General features: G+C 49.6%; 1 protein-coding gene across 1 annotated transcript; it reads left to right on the top strand.

Annotated features, from left to right (window-relative positions):
• Positions 1 to 3,324: 3,324 nt before the first annotated feature.
• On the top strand, positions 3,325 to 17,834 carry LOC148431151 (acidic phospholipase A2 PLA-2-like). The gene is made up of 5 exons (XM_088466301.1): positions 3,325 to 3,338; positions 3,606 to 3,687; positions 3,777 to 3,924; positions 11,845 to 11,951; positions 17,689 to 17,834. Exons 2-5 carry the CDS (start codon positions 3,651 to 3,653, stop codon positions 17,832 to 17,834), a joined length of 438 nt encoding a protein of 145 aa, XP_088322427.1. The 5' UTR covers positions 3,325 to 3,338; positions 3,606 to 3,650.
• Positions 17,835 to 19,204: the final 1,370 nt, after the last annotated feature.

Genomic DNA, 19,204 nt, shown 5'->3' with positions numbered 1-19,204 from the left:
AACTAAAACAGGAGATCCTAACTCGCTTGGGAGTCACCACCTTTGTTCGTGCCCAACGGGTCCACCGCTGGGAGTTCCATATGGACAAGCCTCCACATTCACAGATGCATGACCTCGTCCATCTGTCCTCAAAATGGCTACAGCCCGACACGCTGACGGGACCACAGATCGTGGAAAGGGTCGTGATGGACCGGTACCTGCGATCATTACCCGCCACTCTGCGCAAGTGGGTGAGCCATGCAGACCCTAAGACCGTGGACCAGTTGGTCGAGCTAGTGGAGAGGTACGTGGCGGCTGAGGAGCTGAGGAGTATGCCCCACCAAGTCCCGATGGCGCACCGGCGAACTCCCACAGACACTGGTAAGACTGTTCCAGGGGAGAAGGGTGCTGGGCGGTGGGATGTACCTAAGACTGAGGGTGTAGAACCTGGAGACAGGCCTGCCAGGCCAGGAAGGTTCTTGCCCCGTAAACGACTAGACATTAATATGATTCAGTGTTTCCGGTGTGGTGACTTCGGCCATATTTCCGCTAATTGTTCACTTACAACTGAACCTATGCAATGTGATACTGCTCATGTCTACCGCAGCGGGTCTTTCTTTGCACAGACAGCCTGTACGGCTGACCGGCAGGCTGAGACTGATAAGCACATGTGTGTACTCACTGTAGATGGCAACCGAGTAGAGGCACTGTTAGACTCTGGTAGCTTGGTGACACTTATAAAAGCTGAGCTGGTGAACCCCTTGAGGCATAAGGGGAAAACTGTTGTTGTGACCTGCATACATGGGGATACTCGATATTATGTTACTGCCGAGGTGAACATCGAGACACCATGTGGTTCTGCTATAGTTTCTGTGGGTTTGGTGCCTGGTCTGATGTACGATGCAATATTGGGGAGAGACTTTGCTCTCTTCTGGAAATTGTGGGAAAGCCGTTTTGTTCCAGAAGTGAACAACCCCGGTCCACTTGAGAAGGTTGTCGATATAGTGGAGGAGGGAGTTTCTTCTGAGTCAGAGTTATTCCCTTTTCCTACTATGGTTGGCGAACTAGAGAATGCGGAGCGTGACGGTGGCCCGCCAACTGATGTGCCTCCCATTGAGGTGGGAAGTGTTGTTCGGCCAGTTGATCGTCTGCCTGATTTAGAGGTCAGAAGAGAGGTCTTTGCCGTGGAGCAGTTGAAAGACCCTACTTTGGTAAAAGCCAGGAAGAATGTAAAGGTAGTTGATGGTAAACCCGTAGACCGTGATAGTCCTTTGTCCTATCCCCACATGGCAATGTGTCAGGATTTATCCTGCCCTGAGTGTCAGTATCATGCTCCCAGACCATGTTTTAAGGGTCCACTAGTTCCATTGCCTATTGTAGAGGTACCAATAGTGAGAGAGCACCTGAAACAGGCTCAACAGGCACAGCAGAGGGTATACAACCGCAATGCTCGGTTACGCAGCTTTGCTCCTGGGGACAGAGTGTTAGTGTTGGTTCCCACTGTGGAAAATAAACTTTTGGCTAAATGGCAAGGGCCCTTTGAAATCTTAGAAAGAGTGGGACAGGTCAATTACAAAGTTTACCAGCCGGGGAAAAGAAAGCCGGAACAGATATACCATATAAATCTGTTAAAGCCCTGGAAAGATAGAACGGTACTGTCGGCCGTCCGAGCCCCTCCAGTAAGTCCAGGGCCCTTAGTTCCCGAAGTGACAGTGGCAAAAACCCTGTCGGCAATTCAACAACGAGAGGTCAAGGAGTTTCTGGTTAGAAATAGGGTGCTGTTCTCTGACGTACCTGGGAAAACCTCGATCGTTAAACATGACATCATCACTGACCCAGGGGTTAAAGTTAATCTAAAGCCCTATAGGTTACCAGTAGCACAAAGAGCATCGGTGTCGAAAGAAATTAAAAATATGCTAGAGTTAGGGGTTATTGAAGTATCACATAGTGAATGGTCAAGTCCCATTGTGTTGATTCCAAAGCCCGACGGGAGTGTACGTTTCTGCAATGACTTCCGAAAGTTGAACAGTGTTTCAAAATTCGATGCCTACCCGGTGCCACAGTGGAGAAGGAGGAGTTGGCCATAAAGTGGGCGTTACAAACTTTTACATTTTCGGTGGAACACAGGCCAGGGGGCCTGTTGTCTAAAGCAGACGCGTTGTCACGCGTTCATTGTTTGGGGGCTTCAGTTGTTAGGCCCCATAGGTCGAAACAAAGGGGGGGGATATGTGATAGGATCACTGGTAAAGTGGTCTGTGGCTGGGACATTTATCCCAGATTCCTGTCCTATGTGTTTAAAATCCCCAGGAGAAAGTCTGCAGTGTAGCAGGCTTGAGTTTCGGCTTTTTGAAAAGCCGGTTTGGGACCTGTGGGTTGTGGGTGAGAGGAGAGGGAGGGCTCCACCCACAGCCACTCCAGGTTTTGGTTCTCGCAGCCTGGTAACAGGCTTGATTGGGTTCCCACCTGAGGGTGGCCAATATAGGCCTAGTGTGTTGAGGGCTGATTGTCTCACCTGGGAGAGCAGACAGGGAGTTTGCTCAGAGACACTTGGAAAACCTATCTGTGAGTACTGTGCTGTGCTTTGTTGCTGGCGAGGGCATTAGGCCCTGCCAGGTTCTGGTAGTGAGGGAACTACCTGTGAAGTTAGTGCCCCGACAGGGCTAGGATTTACGTTTATGTTTTCTTTGTGTTATTTCTGACATTGTACAATAAAGACTGGCGCCGACCAGCTTGTACTTGCATCCAGACTAGTGTGCTGCTTCCCTGCTGCTGTGTGTGTGTGTAAGGAAGGAGTCCTCTACCCAGAAGAGGGACCTCCTAATCTGACTGTGTCACAATATAAATATAATTATATATATATATATATATATATATATATATATACTGTTTATATACACAGCTATTTGGAGGCACTGAGAGACTTCTTGTAGGTATAACTGCCTTTATTGACAATACAGGTAGTCTTACCTTTACAAGAAGTCTCTCAGTGATCTGAATAGCTGTGAACGATTGGGTTACTGACCCTTGGAAGGCTCGAGAGCGAATATACCGACTATACTTTACAAGCAAGTGCTGGATTAATGGATATATATATACATATATATATATAATGTAGTGTTACATCTAGTCTGCCACGCCCAGTGCACATTAGTTCCTATGGCGTTAGCTGATTTGGCCAATGTAATATATTGTATTATCTGTGGAGCTGAAGAAGAGACGAGGAGGGAGTTAAAGTTCCTGATCCTGTTGAAAGAAGCTGTGACATTTGGGAGGACTCCACCCACCTGGAGACTGATACCTTGCCGAGCTTTCCCGACCAGGATCAGGGATGAGCTGGAAGGATCTCTCACAGTACTCAGGTGAGGAACGTTGCACCTGTCATTTGGTTTCACCCTCTTACCTGTATGAGAATGAAGCAGAAGCTGCAGGCCAGGCAGATGGTCAGTGTAGGAGCATTATATGTACACCTGGAATCTGTATGAACACAATACACATTTACTAGGAGACTATTTTGCTTAAGTTATATCCTGAGCTGTGCAGCAATGATCCATATGTCATGAGCAGTCTCTGGGACATAGGACCCTGACACTTCTAGAATAACAATGAGCAGTTTCTTGTTCTTGCAGAATAGGTCCCAGCAGTGTCCTGCTATCTGCTGCTATTGGTGGAATATGGCGTCCTCTCTGCTCGTCCTCCTCCTCTGCTCAGGTAAGTCCAGGAGTGTGGACGGTTGGTGGTGGATGAAGATCATCAGCCCAATTAGTCACACAGGAGCTGACCCTTCTCTCCATATCTAGTGTTGGTGGGGCAAACGTATGGTGACCTTATACAGTTTGGGATAATAGTACATCATGTGACTGGAAGATGGCCGATCCTATCCTATGCGTTCTACGGCTGTTACTGTGGTCTTGGCGGCAGTGGCTGGCCAATAGATGCCATTGACTGGTGAGTACTGAATGTTCGGATTTGGGGAAACCGACTTGTTATATAATGTGGGACAGAATAAGAGACATTATACAACCTGATAGTTATCTTTCTTACCTCCTGGATTAAATACTTAAATTTTCCCATTAATCCATTCCTGGCATAAGGAAAGATTCCCAGTGCGCCTAACGTGTCTTTCTGGCGAAGCTTTCCTGACGCTGACTGCAGCGCAGAGCCCCATAAAGGGCCTGGTTCAGGGCAACGGCGATTTTTACGCAGATAGCGCAATTGTTTGTCATTGCACATGCATATAGTTGCAATGCTCACACGTCGCAACCGCATTGCGGGCACGCACGGACAGAGGATCCATTCGCAGAGTGAGTGACAGGTAGTCAGTGTTTGGGGGAGGTAACAATGGGGTAGTTAGAAAAACGCAGGCGCGTCAGATTGTTTAAACGCTGCAGTGTTTGCGGCTGGTCAGATCTGCCGCAAGGGCGAGACGGCCGCTCGATGTGCGTCGAAGGTTCTGATGTTTACACTGGACTGCGACATTGGACTGATATGAAAAGGCAGAATTGGGAACCTTTATGCCAGCTGTGCTTTGCCAGGCATTAGAATATTTTCGCAGCTGCGTTCCCAGCAGTGCCAGATTAATGTCCACATGGGCCTGGAGCTGAAATTCATGAAGGGCCTATTGCGTGCCGCTGCCACCCCGGGAGTTTTATGGTTAGGCACTCCTAAGGGAGGGTTAGGGGGCGGGGACAGGGGAGGATAATAGTACTTACCTGCCTTAGTTGGGATCTTCATCCTGTCGGGCATCCGCAGTCGGTATTTGAACTGGCTAAACAGCTGCCGGCATTTAAATACCATTCCGGGAACGAGATAGTGTGTGCAGAACACGCTATCTGACCATTGCAGGAGCATTTGAAGATGTTTATTGGCTAGCCCTCCTGCATATACACTAATTATTGGCCCGATCAATGTTTCAGTCCTCTGGAGGGTTCTTGGTAAAAGTCCACAGAGGACTGAAATGTTGATCATAGACCTTTGATGTCTCAATCATGGCGAAAGTGAGTGCCACCGTTTCTGACTGTATACAGTGCCAATCTAGAGGTGTGCGCTGTTTGTAGCACCGTCGCCCTTGACACTGGCAAACAGGTTGCTTGGAACAGCATCCTGCTGCCAGTATCGCTGATGCAGTGCTGCTCAGACAGACACCCTGCAGCCTGTGCAGCATCCTCAGGGCACTCTCGGCAGTGCTGCACTTTACACTTCCAGGTGATGACACTCCCGCCCCCCTGTGCGATGACATGACATCATGAATTTAGGGGACAGGACCAGTAATCTGCCAGGCCGCTTACTGTGTGTGTGTGTGTATATATATAATATAGCAGTCGAACGGACAGCACTCTGAACATCTTGTATAAAGCACACTAAAATCCATTTACATTTTAAATATTTCAGAACCTGTTTTCATACTTTCGTGAGGGATTACAGAGAGAATGAGTGCAGGTTCTGCAATTTTGATACCGAATTTTAGTGTTATATACTAGCCGACCTGAGTGCAGCCCATTCGACTGCTACATGGTCCACTCCCTTCACAGGCAAAAGGTAATTAGGAGGACACCAGGCACCATGGCACAATACTTTGCACAGGAGTGGCAGCCTACCAATTGTGTGTGTGTGTGTGTGTGTGTGTGTGTATATATATATATATATATATATATAATATATTATATACACACACAGTGCCGTAGCAGGACGGCAGTGCGCTCTGTGCTGTACTGCCGCCCCTCTCACTCCCCCCACCGCCGCCTACTTCCCATATGTGCATGCCTTTTCACCCGGCCGTCGGGTGGAGGGCAGGGATTTCTTTAGAGTTGTGCTGCTCTGTCGCTTAGCACTCCAGGAGGTCACTTCCTGCAGACCTCCGGAGCCCAGCAGGAAGAGGCCGATGACTTTGCAGGATTCTGCCCTGTGCGGAGGCACCGGCCGCACCACCCTTCGTACGGTCCTATATATATATATATATATATATATATATATATATTTTAAAGGTAAATAACAGGCGGTACTCCTGGTCTCATAAATCACTTGTATTGAAAGTATGTCACACATAACTTCCAAAGTTTCCTGTTATTTACCTTTGTAGTCGCTTATATAGAGGAGGTCACCTGGGCACTTTACAATAGGAGGAGATTGAGTGCTGGTCCACTACTTGATTAACTAACTAACTAGATAGATAGATAGATAGATAGATAGATAGATAGATAGATAGATAGATAGATAGATATGGAAACATAAGTACACAGGGATCTAGAGTTACACTGACATGCTGTGCTCAGGGCTGCCTTCCCTATGTGCTAGGCTACTGCATTCACAATGCTTTAGAGCAAGATGGCCAGGGGGTGAGCTTCGGGTGACTAGGGGCGGAGCTTCAGCGGGTCCGAGGTGGGCGGGGCTTCAGCCGGCATGTGTGTGTGTCCACCAGCAGAGAGGAGAGGAGGACCAAGGGGGTGTGAGGGCTAAGATTCGGTCGGCCAGGAGGTGAGTGAGCTGGGCTGTTGGTTGTGTCTGCACGGCTGTCAGTTTCCTATGGGCCTATTTTCAATGGGAGGCCTGGAGCTGTAGCTCCACCCGCCCCATTGTTAATCCGGCCCTGGTTCCCAGAGAGTATGCAGTTGCGTTTGCATTATCGTCCGTCTCTGAATCAGGCCCAAAGACCCCTGGGCAACATATTCATTTGAGCCCCTTCCCACACTCTCATTTGGGGGGTTACAGAAACCTGAGCCTTAGACAAAATAAAACATAAAAACTGGTAGGGCAATCCGGGCCCCTAAGTGCCCACTGGGCCCTATCTGGGAGCCGAGGTTGGCTAACGGGTGATCCAGCTCTGCAGCAGAGCGTCACGGACAGTGATGGTCACACACAGACCAGCTTCCTCATGTAATCAGGGCATGAGGTCCACGGAGACAGAGGGAGACAGCAGAGATACAAGGGAATTATAACCTGGAACGTTGGGACTTGTCCTGTGATCGGTCCTTGTTATCTCGCTGTCCCTAGAATTCTGCAATCAGGGGTGAGGGTCTCACGTGTCACAGAAATACCGCTCCACTATGGAAGCAATTTTATTACTTTTACCCTGAGCCCCTAGAAAATATTATTTCTGTACTGCATTTTATAAACAATAAACATACAATGAAACATGGGGTACAGTGACCACGCTCGCTGGGGAGGAGAAGCCCCCAAGTAAGAGAAAGACTGTGCCCCCAGTGGCAAACGCAGGATTTTAAGAGGGGGGTTTCCAAATGCTTAATTTTAGAGCGAGTGTGGACAGTCAATGAAGAGGGCAGAATTAGTACTTAACCAGCTTTAATAAGCGTCATACAAAGTGTATTGTGTGTATCATAATCCCAGCATATACAGGACCAGCGATCACAGTAAGCCATTATATGCGGCAGTAGCGCCATCCTGCCTGAGCTGAACGTATTTATTTTAGATGTGGGCACCATTCCAGACTATTGGAGCAAGTCCGGGCAGTGGCGTCACTAAGAGGGTGCGGGGGGTGCGGGCCGCAACGGGTGTCACCCTCCAAGGGGGTGACACCAAAAGTTGCACACTGATGCCCGCACCCCCCGCCGCCATACTCCCGCACCCACCCCTGCCGCTAGTAATAAAATCCCTCTCATACAAGGGGCTGCCCTACACTCATCTGCTCCAGCCTGGCTGTCACGATCGGAGAGCTCCGATCGGGCAGCGTTACAGGCACTAGAGTTTGAATGAAAATGGCTGACGGGGGAGCTGCTGCGCATGCCCAGCTGCAGCAGCTCCTACCATAAGCCTTTGCGGAGCCGTCATTCATCACTGACAGCTCCGCCTCAAGCCTGTTTGCAGCCAGCCCCGCAGCCATCCAGGACCAGCACCCGCAGCCGGCCAGAACCAGCAGCGAACAGGAGCATTTGCTGGCATGCCATTCCTGATTGCGAGTGACAGTAAGTGAACATCTGCTATAGCATGCCCATTTATAATTATAACATCTATATCTAATATCTATCTGCAGTGTCAGAAAAGTTATATATATATATATATATATATATTATATGTGTATATATATATACATATATACATACATATATATAATGTGTGTGTGTATATATATATATATATATATATATATATATATATATATATGTGTGTGTGTGTATATATAATGTGTGTGTGTATAATATATATATATATATATATATATATACATACACACACACACATATATCAGGGGCAAACGCAGGATTTTTAAGGGGGGGTTTCCATTTATAAAATATATATATATATACACACATATATATCAGGCCCAAACAACCAGTCCCAGCCAGCCCCTGCCGCAGCCAGACAGCCACCCAGCCCCAGATACCGAGCCAGCTCCTGCCCCACACTGCCAGCCTCTGTTCCAGACAGCCAGCCCCAGCCCGATAGGCAGCCTGCCAGCCCCTGCCCCAGTCCAATAGCCAGCCTCCCAGTACCTGCCCCAGACATCCAGCCCCAACCCCACACTTACCTGCTGCTTGTAGTAGCTCCTCAGTCAAAAGCTGCGGCTCAAAGACCTCTGCTGTCAGTGGCGCGGCATAACGTCTTGCGCGCCGGCCGCCGGGTCTCACCGTCTCTCTCTCCAAATGAAAAAAACCTATCTTGCAGGCTTTACACTGCAGCATAGCGGGCGCGTGGGTCGGGAGCGGCGGTGCCGGTCGTGCGGGCCCCCCTCTTTGTCCGGGCCTCCAGTCCAGGACCTGGTGACCACTGCGCGCTGCCCGGCCACTGTCGGTTCAGCTGTCAGCGTTTCCGTGACAGTAGGTATGAAAGCACCTGACGCAGAAGCGCTGACAGCTGAACAGGCAGCAGCTGGGCAGCTCTGAGGGTGGCCCGCTGATTATGCAGAGATAGAGACAAGTCTGTCTCTGAAAAAAAAAAATAGTTGGTCAGGGGGGGGTTTCTGTGTACTCAGAAACCCCCCCTGCATGCGCTAGTGTATATATATATATATATATATATATATATATATATACACACACACTATTCAGGGGAGTATTAAGAGAGGAGGGGGCCCGTGTGCAGAATCTGTCCTAGGCCCTCCTCTCTTTCCGGTGGCCGGAAGCACTGAGCCTATTGAGCGTGCAGCGCCACAGCAGTAGATTCTGGGCACTAGTCTGTGCGCAGAGTCTAATGTGCATGCGCAATACGCTGGGAAAATGCCAGCGGTGGCCAATTAGTGTCAAGGAGGTAGGTTTAAAGCTGAAGACACAGGGCTGGGAAATGGTGAGGCTGAAAGAGAAGGCTGGGGAAGGTGATGAGGGCTGAGGATGGGGATGAGGCGCTGCAGATGGTGATGAGGGGCTGAGGAAGGTGATGAGGGGCTGAGGATGGTGGTAAGGGGCTGAGGATGGTGGTAAGGGGCAGAGGATGGTGGTAAGGGGCAGAGGATGGGGCAGAAAAATGCTGAGGTGAAGAGAGCAGAGGACAGTGATAAGGTGCTGGGTGCTCTTGTGAGTGAGAGAGGGAGCGGGTCTAAGGGCATGATTCAGACCTACTCGCTAGGCTGCATTCGCACGCAGCCTTAAGGAAAGAAAGTATCCAAATGTCGTGATCGCACAGACATTAGGATGCCTCCTATGTCTTAACGTGCAATCGCCGGGTGAAGTTAGTTGCCCACTTGTGCATTTCATCTCTAGGAAGTGTATGAAAATATTGGTACCATCGGGAGACATCGAACCTGCACGCAGTGCTTGAGGTAGACCTTAGCCAACCCCAAGCACTGCGAGCACCACTGTCTTTATTTCTCTCGTATGACGTGTATGCTGACACTGCATCTTAATTATGCACACCCTTTAAATGGTGTTAAAACGCACTGACACGCCTACGTACGCACATCCACACCCCTGTTTCCCTTGTCTGTCCCCTGTCACCACCCACAAACGGCCCATTCTGTCACTCAAACTAGCAGGCTGGCTATGTGCTTGAGCGATCGTCTCCCAATTGCAGTGTCTGGTTCGTGCACGCGCACTGCGTGTTTTATGCATGCGCAGTTTGCAACAATCGGCCGGCTGCGTTTGAATGCTGCCTAGCAAGCAGGTCTGAATCTCCCCTTAAGTTCCAACCCACTGGTCTGGACTTTCTGGAGCGGCTGGAGGCTCGTCTCCTGAAATTAGCTCCGCAGCTATCGGTGACTTCCCAGAATTAAGTCACTCAGGCTTTCTAGGAGACTGGGTGGGAATCAATGTTTGCTTTATTTTTTCCTGCGGGGGCAATCACTGAATCAATTTTTTCATATATAGGTTAATGTGTGCTTTTTCCCTGTGGCGGCTGTTGTGTGTTTTTTTTTTCTCATAGGGACCAATGTTTTTTTCCTGTCAGGGGCCAATGTGTATTATTTTTTCCTGTAGGGCTAATGTGTTTGTTTTTATTTCTGTAGGGCCAAGTTTTTTCATTCTTGTGTCGTTTTTCTTCTGAGCATGAGACTGCGTTGCACCGTGCATACGTCCCGATGGTGTTTGTACAGAGTTGCAGTACAGATGCAGACGCACGCACCAAGTAGTGTAGTGTATTAGAAATGTGTTGGGCCTTCATAGGTGGTTACAGGAGGAAGGTTAATTAGACGCAGATGTAACTTAGCATCCACATGTTATACGAGTGACGTGGGTCATGTTATTGAAGTGGTCGTGTAGAGAGAGTGAAATTGCTCACACTGGAGGCCATACTCAGATGGATGAGATGCAGGTAACATAGGGCTGGTAAAAGTTTCAATGGTGCCACCGATAGTGACATCTAAAGACGCACAAAGCAAGATTGCAGCATCTGTAGACACTGAAAGTAGGCGTCTCAGTCCTTGTACATTCTGACACATGGATGTACACCTGGGAAGGGCATTGTAGTGGCATTAGCCTAAAGGAGGAGTGTTCCCACCCCTCTTCACAGACCCTGCCCTCATTGGGGCTGCTTCCATAAACTTCCCGGGCTGGTTTTTCATCCCAATCCATCCCTGCCCCCGCTCACCAGTCCACTCCCCACTACCACCCCCGCTGCGGGGGCGGTGAGGATGGACTGGCACCAGCAGCGTTTTGGTTCAGTTGGTCCTCTTTACCCAGAAAGTAGGGTATGATGTCATCACGCCGGCCTCGTGCCACCTGGCATTCTGGGAGAAGAACTGCAGCGCTGAGTACTGGACTGGTAGGGGGAGAGAGCGCAGAGCTGCGCACCTTGTTCCTGATTTCTTTTTTGGGGGGTGACACCATGAGTTACAGCACCGGGTGACACCAACCCTAGTGACGCCTCTGAGTCCGGGAGCCTGGAGGAGCAGCAGAAGAACCTAGCACTGCCCTGGACATACTGTAAATGTACATAGTGGGCTCTATAGCAGCACATCCCTAACAGTGCATGTTTTCCAGATCTTCTAGTTGGTGCACAGGTTATTTATTACTGGCTAATACATGTTAAAAGATCCACAGGTAGTGCTAATTATTTCATTTGTGATACTGAGAAGAACATGCATCACAAGTAACAATCTATCATATTATTATTTCTATTGTGTTCATGGTGTGGGCTGGGGAGCGGGGGTTTCCAGGCAGACGGAAACCCCCCCTGCGTTTGCCTATGGCCCCTAAGCAGGTAACTGATTGCACTGCCACGTTCCGAGGACAGATAAGTCCTCGGGACTTTAGCAGCCAGATAGATAGACAGCTAGGGGTAGCAATTTCCTATTAAGTGGAGTAATTTAAAATAGAAGTAAAATTGACAGGGTGGGACTAATTATTATTAGTGTTTTATTTACCATGGTTAATAAATGATATGCGAGCTTAGCTCTGTCTGTTATAGGGTAATACATTTATATGATATTATTCTGTATTTTTGTCCTTTGCTGTACTTTGCAGTTGTTTCTATGTTCTCCACCAGGTGCTGTCACGTTCACGATTGTTGCTACGAAAATATGTCCTGGTTGGGCTGTAATCCAAAGACGGAGCATTATAAGTTCTCCTGCGAGAATGGGAACGTGAACTGCGGTAATGTTGATCAGTCAGGTGCTAGGGAGAGCCTGTGGCCAAGAGCTTACAATCAGTGTGTAGAGACAGGACATCACTGTAGTCGTTATGCAGGCTGTTCCTCTATTCTTCTATATAAGTCTTATAGAGAACACACGAGTGTGCGCCTTAGGCTAATCGCCATACACTTGTTACAGAGTCGCCATGCCAGGGTGACAATAGCTCCAGTACAATGACAACACTGATCAATAAGGCAATCAAATAAGAAGGAAGCTCTGCATGCACAGGGAGCGTACTGATTGTGTTTTCTAGCTGTAGGGTTAAAGGTTAATGATCCCTACAACCGTCCTACGCTGCTAATAAACGCAAAAGGCTTACGGCTGTCAGGTCAGATTCGTATGGGATACCGGCGGTCAGTTACCCGACACCGGCATCCCAACAGGGTTAGGATACTGACACCTATCGGCATGTATCCTAACCCTACCCTTAACCCTCCCTCTACGCACCCTAAACCTAACCTCCCCCATAGTGCCTAAACCTAACCCCCCCCCCCCTAAGACCTGAACCTAACTTCCCCCCCTAAGACCTGAACCTAACCTCCCCCTAGTCAGGGCCAGATTAACAATGGGGCAGTTGGAGCTACAGCTCCAGGCCTCCAAATAAAAATAGGCCCATCGTCATGACCGCATAATGTTGACTGACCATCTGCTGTCCACACGGTCAGCCATAAATCATTAGTAAAATTGTATTTCTATTTACCTCAATATAAAGCATTTTTTTTCTTTTACATATTTACATTGACATTGGTGTTGAGATTATAGAGGGTGTATATGCCCATGTGGCTCTGGCCACACCAAACAGCACTGGTCACACATCATCTACTTCCTATAATAGGCCCTTCATCATTTTCAGCTCCAGGCCCATGTGGTCCTCAATCCGGCCCTGCCCCTAGTGCCTAAACCTAACCGCTCCCCTAGTGACTAAACCTAACCTCCCCATCTAGTGCCTAACCCTAACCTCCCCATCTAGTGCCTAACCCTAACCTCCTCCCCTAGTGCCTAACCTTAACCTCCCCCCTAGTGCCTAACCCTAACCTCCCCCCTAGTGTCTAACCCTAACCTCCCCCCTAGTGCCTAACCCTAACCTCCCCCCCTAGTGCCTAACCCTAACCTCCTCCCCTAGTGCCTAAACCTAACCTCCCCCTTAGTGCCTAAACCTAACCTCCCCCCCTAGTGCCTAACACTAACCTCCTCCCCTAGTGCCTAACCCTAACCTCCCCCCCAGTGTCTAACCCTAACCTCCCTCCCTAGTGCCTAACCCTAACCTCCTTCCCTAGTGCCTAAACCTAACCTCCCCCCCTAGTGCCTAAACCTAACCTCCCCCCCTAGTGCCTAAACCTAACCTCCCCCCTAGTGCCTAAACCTAACCTCCCCACCTAGTACCTAAACCTAACCTCCCCCTAGTGCCTAAACCTAACCACCCCAACTAGTGCCTAACCCTAACCTCCCCACCTAGTGCCTAAACCTAACCTTCCCACCTAGTGCCTAAACCTAACCTCCCCCCTAGTGCTTAACCCTAACCTCCCCACCTAGTGCCTCCCCCCTAGTGCCTAAACCTAACCTCCTCCCCTAGTGCCTAAACCTAACCTCCTCCCCTAGTGCCTAAACCTAACCTCCCCCCCTAGTGCCTAACCCTAACCTCCTCCCTAGTGCCTAACCTTAACCTCCCCACCTAACCTCCCCCCCTAGTGCCTAAACCTAACCTTCCCCCTAGTGCCTAAACCTAACCTCCCCCCTAGTGCCTAAACCTAACCTCACCCCCTAGTGCCTAAACCTAACCTCCCCCCCGAGTGCCTAACCGTAACCTCCCCTCCTAGTGCCTAAACCTAACCTCCCCCCTAGTGCCTAACCTCCACACCTAGTGCCTAAATCTAACCTCCCCTCCTAGTGCCTAAACCTAACCTCCCCTCCTAGTGCCTAAACCTAACCTCCCCTCCTAGTGCCTAAACCTAACCACCCCACCTAGTGCCTAACCCTAACCTCCTCCCCTAGTGCCTAACCTCCTCCCCTAGTGCCTAACCCTAACCTCCTTCCCTAGTGCCTAACCTCCCCACCTAGTGCCTAACCCTAAACTCCTCCCCTAGTGCCTAAACCTAACCTCCCCATCTAGTGCCTAACCCTAACCTCCCCTCCTAGTGCCTAAACCAAACCTCCCCCCTAGTGCCTAAACCTAACCTCCTCCCCTAGTGCCTAACCCTAACCTCCCCTCCTAGTGCCTAAACCTAACCTCCCCCCTAGTACCTAACCTCCTCCCCTAGTGCCTAACCCTAACCTCCCCCCTAGTGCCTAACCTTAACCTCCCCTCATAGTGCCTAAACCTAACCTCCCAACCTAGTGCCTAAACCTAACCTCCCAACCTAGTGCCTAAACCTAACCTCCCAACCTAGTGCCTAAACCTAACCTCCCCCCTAGTGCCTAAACCTAACCTCCCCCTAGTGCCTAAACCTAACCTCCCAACCTAGTGCCTAAACCTAACCTCCTCCCTAGTGCCTAAACCTAACCTCCCCCCTAGTGCCTAAACCTAACCTCCACACCTAGTGCCTAATCCTAACCTCACCCCTAGTGCCTAACCTCCCCCCTAGTGCCTAACCTTAACCTCCCCTCCTAGTGCCTAACCTTAACCTCCCCTCCTAGTGCCTAAACCTAACCTCCCATCCTAGTGCCTAAACTTAACCTCCCAACCTAGTGCCTAAACCTAACCTCCCAACCTAGTGCCTAACCTTAACCTCCCCTCCTAGTGCCTAAACCTAACCTCCCAACCTAGTGCCTAAACCTAACCTCCCAACCTAGTGCCTAACCTTAACCTCCCCTCCTAGTGCCTAAACCTAACCTCCCAACCTAGTGCCTAAACCTAACCTCCCAACCTAGTGCCTAAACCTAACCTCCCCCTAGTGCCTAAACCTAACCTCCCAACCTAGTGCCTAAACCTAACCTCCCCCCTAGTGCCTAAACCTAACCTCCCCCTAGTGCCTAACCCTAACCTCCCCCTAGTGCCTAACCCTAACATCCCCCTAGTGCCTAACCCTAAGCCCCCCCCCTAGTGCCTAACCCTAAGCTCCCCCCTAGTGCCTAACCCTAACCTCCCCCCTAGTGCCTAACCCTAACCTCCCTCTTAGTGCCTAACCCTAACCTCCTCCCCTAGTGCCTAACCCTAACCTCCCCCCTAGTGCCTAACCCTAACCTCCCCCCTAGTGCCTAAACCTAACCTCCCCCCTAGTGCCTAAACCTAACCTCCCCCCCTAGTGCCTAAACCTAACCTCCCAACCTGGTGCCTAAACCTAACCTCCCCCCTAGTGCCTAAACCTAACCTCCCCACCTAGTGCCTAACGCTAATCCCACTACATATCATCGGCTGGTCGGGATGCCGGTGCTGGGATACTGACTGGTGTCTGGGTTCCGGCGCTGGTATTGTGAGCGCCTGAATCCCGGCTGTCAGGATTTCAACTACCTCCCGTCAGAGCATCCATTGCCACACACATTTGCCAATATAAGATAACCACCAGCCACATGATGGTGCCTCCGCTAACAGAGTGGACCTAATGCTATATAATGACCGTACCTATATTGGATGTTGTGATTTTAAATTGAGAGCTAATTACCTGGGGAAACCCTAAAAACCTCCAAAATGGCAACTGAAGGCAGCAATCGAGCAAGACACTGCCGCCCCCGCCCCCGTGATGTCACCTGAGGGGGTGGGGCCACTGGCAGGAGAAAGGGAAGCGCTGCCTAGATGGTCCAGACAGCTCACCACACTGTAGAGTGCCCGCCCAGAGCAGGGTGCTATTGTAGGGGAGGAGACGATTTCGCCCCCATGGCGGCACCGCTAGCAACGCCATCCCTACGGCCCTGACTGAGGGACCAGCCCTGCCTCAAACAATACAGAAACGTATTTATTGCCACAATGTAATAATAAGTAGATTCTAAGTACCCATTCCCAATGCATAATAGGGCGTCATCATCACTCACATTCGCCTTTAGTAGCGCAAACTATAAATACAGCAACCAAAGCCGTAACTAGACTTTTTGGTGCCGTGTGCCAGAAAGAGCATTGACGCCCCACTCATTTTTCAAAGGGACATAATGCATCCAAAAAAGGGCCATGGCCGCATGGGGAAGGACCAGGGAAGAGACAGGGGAGGCCAGGAGATGCTGGGGATAAATAGGGACATAATATAGTGCACCTGAGAGAGGGCCATGGCCTCATGGGGAAGGGCCAGGGAAGAGACAGGGGAGGCCAGGAGATGCTGGGGATAAATAGGGATATAATATAGTGCACATGAGAGAGGGCCATGGCCTCATGGGGAAGGACCAGGGAAGAGATAGGGGAGGCCAGGAGATGCTGGGGATAATTAGGGACATAATATAGTGCACCTGAGAGAGGGCCATGGCCTCATGGGGAAGGACCAGGGAAGAGACAGGGGAGGCCAGGAGATGCTGGGGATAAATAGGGACATAATATAGTGCACCTGAGAGAGGGCCATGGCCTCATGGGGAAGGGCCAGGGAAGAGACAGGGGAGGCCAGGAGATGCTGGGGATAAATAGGGACATAATATAGTGCACCTGAGAGAGGGCCATGGCCTCATGGGGAAGGCCAGGGAAGAGATAGGGGAGGCCATGAGATGCTGGGGATAAATAGGGACATAGTATAGTGCACCTGAGAGAGGGCCATGGCCTCATGGGGAAGGGACAGGGAAGAGATAGGGGAGGCCAGGAGATGCTGGGGATAAATAGGGACATAATATAGTGCACCTGAGAGAGGGCCATGGCCTCATGGGGAAGGGCCAGGGAAGAGATAGGAGAGGCCAGGAGATGCTGGGGATAAATAGGGACATAATATAGTGCACCTGAGAGAGGGCCATGGCCTCATGGGGAAGGGCCAGGGAAGAGATAGGGGAGGCCAGGAGATGCTGGGGATAAATAGGGACATAATATAGTGCACCTGAGAGAGGGCCATGGCCTCATGGGGAAGGGCCAGGGAAGAGATAGGGGAGGCCAGGAGATGCCGGGGATAAATAGGGACATAATATAGTGCACCTGAGAGAGGGCCATGGCCTCATGGGGAAGGGCCAGGGAAGAGACAGGGGAGGCCAGGAGATGCTGGGGATAAATAGGGACATAATATAGTGCACCTGAGAGAGGACCATGGCCTCATGGGGATGGGCAGGGAAGAGATAGGGGAGGCCAGGAGATGCCGGGGATAATTAGGGACATAATATAGTGCACCTGAGAGAGGGCCATGGCCTCATGGGGAAGGACCAGGGAAGAGACAGGGGAGGCCAGGAGATGCCGGGGATAAATAGGGACATAATATAGTGCACCTGAGAGGGCCATGGCCTCATGGGGAATGGCCAGGGAAGAGATAGGGGAGGCCAGGAGATGCTGGGGATAAATAGGGACATAATATAGTGCACCTGAGAGAGGGCCATGGCCTCATGGGGAAGGGCCAGGGAAGAGATAGGGGAGGCCAGGAGATACAGGGGATGAAATAAGAGGAAACTACACGTGAGAATGATAATAAACAGAAATTTGACAGGCCCAAACAGCACCCCCTGCCCTGTGGTGCCCTGTGCCATGGCACCGGCCGCACTACCCTAGCTACGGCTCTGACAGCAACTTTTCCCCCACAAGACGTCCCACCTTCTGTGTAATATAAGATCTACAGTACCTTGTCCTAAGTTTGTTTTTTTCTTCACCACAGGTGACCTGGATGGTTGCGCCAGACAGACCTGTGAGTGTGACCGGCGGGCCGCCCTCTGCTTCAGGGAAAATTATGAAAAATATTCCGTAAGCAAAAGCTTTTATGCCAAGAAGACCAAATGCTGGGGGTTCCAGCCACCCTGCTGACACATGCAGTATACATGCATGGGACTGTTTATTAAAATAAAGCAGAAATTACATTTACCCTCTGTTATTTTGTCTCCCACCTACCTTTACACCACCCGCCCATGGCTTTCTGAAGGTGGACTTATCTGTGTCCCTATGTACTTTGAGTTATATGTATGTGGACACCACATAATTGAGACTGAAGGGTTTAAGTAATCACATGCAAGCTGCAGGTACTGGCGAGATTCCGGCGAGTCTGCCGCTTTTAAAATATGCTTGGAATCGCCATAATTACACCAGAGACAGAATGTTACTGGTTATTACATACATTCCTGAGGCTGAGATCTGGCAAATGTAAACATTTTCCTATTTTGTGCTTTTGTAGAGCTTTGCTTCAGAGCTTTAATGCAGAGCAGAGCTTTGGTGCAGAGCTTTAATGCAGAGCAGAGCTTTGGTGTAGAGCAGAGCTTTGATGCAGAGCTTTAATGCAGAGCAGAGCTTTGGTACAGAGCTTTAAAGCAGAGCAGAGCTTTGGTGCAGAGCTTTAATGCAGAGCAGAGCTTTAATGCAGAGCAGAGCTTTGGTACAGAGCTTTAATGCAGAGCAGAGCTATAAAGCAGAGCACAAAAGGCCTGGTTGGGATTCCCAAACATTTCATAATAAAGAATTCTAAAATTCCTCTTTAATATTCTCTCATTAACAAGATATTCACAGATATTTATTTACAAGCGTTTGGGGAGCTTTTCGAATTTGCGCTAAATCGCTAATAACAAGAGTTATTGTGGCTATGGAGAAGCGACCTTAGTGAATCAGGAGATTATTATTATAACCACAACCTTTATTAAGAGTAACACTCGCGGTATCCATATATTAATGTCGAGTCAAGTACTTTTAAATAAGATAATAGTGAAAATTTGAACAAACTATTCATAAAAGTTGTTTTTTTTAAATATAATGTTAATTCCGCCATGTTCTCTGTCACCTACACTGTAAAGGACAATTACAGACTGACTTTGTTATTAGTACTGTACATGTTGGCCAAACATTACATAGAACCTGATTTATGCTTCACGTTAATTTTAGAGATTATCAAAAGTATTCTGACTATCGGTATTCTTAGTGCTTGGTGTGTGCACCTGCATTTTCTTTTTCCTGCATGGTACTGCAAGTCTCAGCATAGCAGCACCTCCTATTATGTTCAAAAGTAGGATGTGCGGCCCAAGCCCAAGGTCCCTCACTCCCTCCTCAGGTGTAGTAGGTATTACCGCTGGACGCATGTCCGGCGGTTCAAATCCTGACAGCGGCAGCCCGGCAAGGGTGAAAATCCTGATCGTCCCTAAGGTAAGTATCGCTAACCTAATTCCCCCCCAAATACCTAACCCCAATCCCTC

The sequence above is a fragment of the Taudactylus pleione genome, unplaced genomic scaffold, assembly GCF_031769625.1.
Source record: "Taudactylus pleione unplaced genomic scaffold, aTauple2 ptg002751l, whole genome shotgun sequence".
Classification (NCBI taxonomy): domain Eukaryota; kingdom Metazoa; phylum Chordata; class Amphibia; order Anura; family Myobatrachidae; genus Taudactylus; species Taudactylus pleione.
The sequence above is the reverse complement of the archived record's forward strand: the minus strand, read 5'-3'. Positions and strand labels throughout refer to the sequence as shown.

What these genes read in the sequence shown, in the direction of transcription:
- LOC148431151 (XM_088466301.1), top strand. Translation starts at nt 3,651, where the DNA reads ATGGCGTCCTCTCTGCTCGTCCTCCTCCTCTGCTCAG. An exon ending in CGTCCTCCTCCTCTGCTCAG is followed by an intron (nt 3,688 to 3,776) that starts GTAAGTCCAGGA and finishes CTCCATATCTAG; the next exon opens with TGTTGGTGGGGCAAACGTAT. An exon ending in GAATGGGAACGTGAACTGCG is followed by an intron (nt 11,952 to 17,688) that starts GTAATGTTGATC and finishes TCTTCACCACAG; the next exon opens with GTGACCTGGATGGTTGCGCC.